The sequence below is a fragment of the Babylonia areolata genome, chromosome 5 (genome assembly GCF_041734735.1).
Source record: "Babylonia areolata isolate BAREFJ2019XMU chromosome 5, ASM4173473v1, whole genome shotgun sequence".
Lineage (NCBI taxonomy): Eukaryota > Metazoa > Mollusca > Gastropoda > Neogastropoda > Buccinidae > Babylonia > Babylonia areolata.
In genome coordinates this window covers 23,217,415-23,223,414 of record NC_134880.1, presented here as the reverse complement: position 1 = coordinate 23,223,414, position 6,000 = coordinate 23,217,415, and the positions used below count along the sequence as shown (strand labels likewise).

General features: G+C 38.2%; 1 protein-coding gene across 1 annotated transcript in view; it reads left to right on the top strand.

The window, feature by feature from the left end:
* Positions 1–790: 790 nt before the first annotated feature.
* LOC143281992 (organic cation transporter protein-like) overlaps positions 791–6,000 on the top strand; it is a 28,375-nt gene continuing 23,165 nt past the window's right edge. Inside the window, exons 1-3 of the mRNA XM_076587377.1 lie at positions 791–874; positions 1,647–1,794; positions 4,682–4,872. Coding sequence (XP_076443492.1) covers positions 1,647–1,794; positions 4,682–4,872 — 339 coding nt within the window. The 5' untranslated portion in view covers positions 791–874. The remainder of the gene's footprint in view (positions 875–1,646; positions 1,795–4,681; positions 4,873–6,000) is intronic.

Sequence of the window (6,000 nt, the reverse complement as noted above, 5' to 3'; positions counted from 1 at the left end):
CATCTGCCAAGCAGATGCCTGACCAGCAGCGTAACCCAACGCGCTTAGTCAGGCCTTGAGAGAAAAAAATGAAATAAAAAGAAATAAATAATAGATAAGTACATAAAAAAGAACTACTACTACTAATAATAATATGTATAAGGCGCAAAAACTTGATGAAGTCAACTATAAAAGTACAAAATAAAACAAACAAAATAAAATAAATGATTTTTTTTTTTTTTTTTTTTTAAACGTGACAGACCAGGGGAAATAAGAATGACTGTTGAATGAAGTGAATCGTGGCCCGTTCCCTTTGGGGGAAGCTGTGGTCAAGTCGTTTAGTTGTTCGACTTCGGCAGGCTTTCCTCGTGTCGATTCTAATTTATCTAAGGGGAAGGCGGAGGTCGGTGGGGGAGGGGTTGTCTAAGCTTCACTGATGGGGAATGGACTTTGTTGACCTGATAACATTTCGGTTAAATAGGTTCTGGCCCATGCCGGTTACAGCCTGACACAGCTTAATAGGTTTCTTGTCCCACTGAGCCTGGTTCTTCACCTAGTCCTTTAAACAGCGCGTGTCGTTAAAACGTGAGCCAGCGTGGGGACTCATAATTCGCCCGCTGCGATAAATTCACAACTAGGTCACGGAACTTTCTACTCAATGGATGCAGAAAGGCATAGTAGTTAGGGATGATGGTGTCATTTTGTGCAGTGTCACGTGCGTCGTAGCCCCCCCCCCCCCCCCTCCCCTCCCCTTCCCTCGCCTGCCCCCCCCTCACCCCCCAACTCCCACTCGCCCCCTCTCCCAACACACACGAGCACAATCAGTCTGGTTCTCATTAAGGGAGGAGGTGATGTTCAGTTGTTCCCTTTGCTGGACCTCATTTCAAGAACAAACGTGAGTACCATAACCTATCTTGCAAGAGTAAAGTGAGCTGTTTACGAAACAGAGTTTGTCATCTCAGTCTGACTATCAAATATATATATATATGTGTGTGTGTGTGTGTGTGCGCGCGCGCGCGCGTGTGTGTGTGTGTGTGTGTGTGTTTTCTAAATAATAATGATAATGAATTGTCGACGTTGTTAATTTTTCTCAGACTGTCGAATATTTTTGGATGTGTCAATATAAATTTACAGGATCTTTTTCAATACTGTAAACATGTACACGTCTCTTTTGGCGTATTCTTCATGGTTATAAAGTGCGCAGAATATACGACCACATGTGAATTTATCACAAGAGATAATAAAGCTGATTCCACTTGACTTAAAGTGTAGGCTTTTTGATTTGAACAGATCGACGTTAAATGATAGATAGATAGATAGACAGACAGACAAACAAACCAATTAGATTTAGAAAAAAACAAAAACAAAACAAAAAATCCGAATTTCACTTTTTTTCAACATTTCTACACACGTGACAAATGAGCTTCTTCTTTCTTTCCTCCTTTCTTTTTTCATTCATTCTTTCTTTTATTCATTATTATCATCCGTTTCATGATATCGTCATAAATCATCATCCTTTTCTTCTTCTTCTTTCACTATTTATTTCTTTCTTTTTTCATTATTCTCATCAGTATCCTTCTTCTTCTTTCTTTCTTTTATGCATTGTCATCAATGTCATTACATCCTCCTCCTCCTCCTTGTTCACCTTCACCATTATCATTGTCCAGATGGCCAAAGAGGAGGACGCTACCCAAGCGATGGACGCGGTGCTCAAAGCTTTGGGATGGCGAGGCAGATACCAGCTGACTCAGATCAGCCAACTGTTCCTCTGCATCCTTCCTGCAGCGTTCAACATTTTATCCATAGTGTTCATTGGTAACTCTATCATTGCAGCGTTCAACATTTTATCCATAGTGTTCATTGGTAACTCTATCATTGCAGCCTTCAACATTTTATCCATTGTGTTCATTGGTAACTCTATCATTGCAGCGTTCAACATTTTAACCATTGTGTTCATTGATAATTCTATCATTGCATCGTTCAACATTTTATCCATTGAGCACATTGGTAATTCTATAATTGCAGCGTTCAACATTTTATCCATGTGTTCATTGGCAATGATATCGTTGCAGCGTTCAAGATTTTATCCATAATGTTCATTGGTAACTCTATCATTGCAGCCTTCAACATTTTATCCATAGTGTTCAACATTTTATCCATTGTGTTCATTGGTAACTCTATCACTGCAGCGTTCAACATTTTATCCATAGTGTTCATTGGTAACTCTATCATTGCAGCGTTCAACATTTTATCCATAGTGTTCATTGGTAATTACATCACTGCAGCGTTCAATATCTTATCCATAGTGTTCATTGGTAAATCTATCATTGCAGCTTTCAACGTTTTAGCCACAGTGTTGATTGGTAATTCTATCATTGCAGCGTTCAACATTTTATCCATAGTGTTCATTGGTAATTACACCACTGCAACGTTCAATATCTTATCCATATTGTTCATTGGTAACTCTATCATTGCAGCGTTCAACATTTTATCCATTGTGTTCATTGGTAATTTGATCATAGCAGCGTTCAACATTTTATCCATAATGTTCATTGGTAATTCTATCATTGCAGCGTTCAACATTTTATCCATAGTGTTCATTGGTAACTCTATCAATTCAGCGTTCAACATTTTATCCATAGTGTTCATTGGTAACTCTATCATTGCAGCGTTCAACATTTTATCCATTGTGTTCATTGGTAACTCTATCACTTCAGCGTTCAACATTTTATCCATAGTGTTCATTGGTAACTCTGTCATTGCAGCGTTCAACATTTTATCCATAGTGTTCATTGGTAATTCTATCATTGCAGCGTTCAACATTTTATCCATAGTGTTCATTGGTAACTCTATCACTGCAGCGTTCAACATTTTATCCATTGTGTTCATTGGAAATTCTATTATTGCAGCGTTCAACATTTTATCCATGTGTTCATTGGCAATTATATCGTTGCAGCGTTCAACATTTTATCCATAGTGTTCATTGGTAACTCTATCATTGCAGCGTTCAACATTTTATCCATAGTGTTCATTGGTAATTACATCACTGCAGCGTTCAATATCTTATCCATAGTGTTCATTGGTAAATCTATCATTGCAGCTTTCAACGTTTTATCCATAGTGTTCATTGGTAACTCTATCATTGCAGCGTTCAACATTTTATCCATAGTGTTCATTGGTAACTCTATCATTGCAGCGTTCAACATTCTATCCATTGTGTTCATTGGAAATTCTATTATTGCAGCGTCCAACATTTTATCCATGTGTTCATTGGCAATTATATCGTTGCAGCGTTCAAGATTTTATCCATAGTGTTCATTGGTAACTCTATCATTGCAGCGTTCAACATTTTATCCATTGTGTTCATTGGTAACTCTATCACTGCAGCGTTCAACATTTTATCCATGTGTTCATTGGCAATTATATCGTTGCAGCGTTCAACATTTTATCCATAGTGTTCATTGGTAACTCTATCACTGCAGCATTCAACATTTTATCCATAGTGTTCATTGGTAACTCTATCATTGCAGCGTTCAACATTTTATCCATTGTGTTCATTGGTAACTCTATCACTGCAGCGTTCAACATTTTATCCATTGTGTTCATTGGTAACTCTATCACTGCAGCGTTCAACATTTTATCCATAGTGTTCATTGGTAACTCTATCACTGCAGCGTTCAACATTTTATCCATAGTGTTCATTGGTAACTCTATCACTGCAGCGTTCAAGATTTTATCCATAGTGTTCATTGGTAACTCTATCATTGCAGCGTTCAACATTTTAACCATTGTGTTCATTGGTAACTCTATCACTGCATCGTTCAACATTTTATCCATTGTGTTCATTGGTAACTCTATCACTGCAGCGTTCAACATTTTATCCATGTGTTCATTGGCAATGATATCGCTGCAGCGTTCAGCTTACGTTGATGTATGATAGTCTATTGTGGGAAGAGGGGGAAAGGAGGAAATCTTTCCAATCGTATATCTATTATCATTTCTGTAAATTTACACACCTGCACCTGAGGGTGGAAACATTTTAAAACATTGTTTTTTTCGCTTAATACTCACTTGTGATATGGATAGATGCATTGCTATCTATTTTTGCTGTGTATCTGTGAGACAAGAGAATTGTAATGACCAGTGGGACACTGAGCTACAATTCCTCCACATCAAAGTGTTGCAGCAGTCACGCAGGGTCCCCTCTTGACATCCGAACATTGATGATGATGATGATGATGATGATGATGATGCAACCCCTTCACCCACCCCATTCCCACTGCTCTCTTAATTCAGAGAAATGATTACTGCTTGCAAAATAATAGGCTACATTGTTGGGGGGGGTTTATTGCAAAAATACAAGTTTCCATTGTAGAGTGGAAATATCAAAATAAGCTAACCGTTATCGTCATTGTTGCTTTTACATCAATAATTTCATACGCCATTGGGTTACAAACGTTTCCTTTCTTTCTTGTTCTTGCTCTGCTAGGTATACTTCTTTTCCTTATAACCCGTCTACTTCTGTTACTACATCTACTTCTTGTTATCTCTTTACTGTCAACAATTCGGTATCGAACACAAATTCTAAACGCCGTCTTTTTCATTATTCAAACAAACACTTTCCTTGGATCGTTATTTCTTGCTTGTCGTTTACTTACTTACTTATCGATTATTTACGTATTTGATACTATATTTTCCTAAGGCAAAGCAAACGAATACAAGTGCAAGGAAGCTGATAACGCTACGTCATACATGATTCCCTCTGATGTCATCAATGTGACATACGGAGCTTGTAGTGTGACGTGGATGAACGTCACAGGGGAGCAAATGGAAATGACGTGTCCCAATGACCTGGAATATGCTGAGCCTGTTGACCGGTCACTCATGTCGGAGGTTAGATATAATTAATGTTTGTATGACATATTTATGTGTTGTTGTTTTTGGGTTTTTTGTTGTTGTTGTTGTTGTTTTTAATTTATTTTTTCTGTTGTTTTGCATTGCATTGTACTGGTTTGCATGGCACCATGCTGTATTATATTGTGTTGTAGTTGTGAAGTAAGATTGCACTGGCTCTTAGCGCTGCAGCCTTGGGGGCTAGTTGGACTTCGGGAACGACCCCAACGCCGTCTGTCCTTAAACCCTCCTGGCCGAGAGAGTGGGGATGTAAGACACTCTCCACTATAATCAAATTCTAGCCCAGTTGCCTCCTCTGCTGTTCTGATAGTCACAGTCGGACACGACTGACTATCATACATGTAGCTGTGTTGCAGGAGTTTCAGTTTCAGTTTCAGTAGCTCAAGGAGGCGTCACTGCGTTCGGACAAAACCATATACGCTACGCCACATCTGCCAAGCAGATCCCTGACCAGCAGCGTAACCCAACGCGCTTAGTCAGGCCTTGAGAAAAACACAAAAAAAACAAAAAACCAAAAAACCAAAAAAAAAAACAACAAAAAACAAACGGTGAATAAATAATAGATAAGCTTACATAAATAAATAAATAATAATTATAATATAGAAAAAGGTAGTAGTAGTAGTAATAATAATAATAATAATAAAATAATAATAATAATAATAATAATAAAATAATAATAATAATAATAAAAAAAAAAAAAGACAACAATGATGATAAATAAGCAAATAAATGTAAAACATAACATGATATGCTAGCCATTCAGCCCACAGGCTAACACCAGGGAAAACTGGGGATCCTCGTAACATTGAGCAGGTTGATACACCGCCGATAATTCGGTTTCGTTTCATAGTTTGATCAGCATTGTTTGCGTTCTTAGATTTCGATTAACTTTTTCCATACGAACGGCGAAAGAGACGACGTTAACAGCGTTTCACCCCAATTACCATCATCAAAATATTGCAAGCGGAAGGCTCTTATACTGAAGAGGTGAATGTTGACAAAGAATACCACAATTCTGACGACGGAAGCTAAAGGTTGGGTCATTGAGACACCCACTGGACATCCGAGGGGTCCGTGTAGAGGAGAAGAGAGGACTGGTCGTACTGA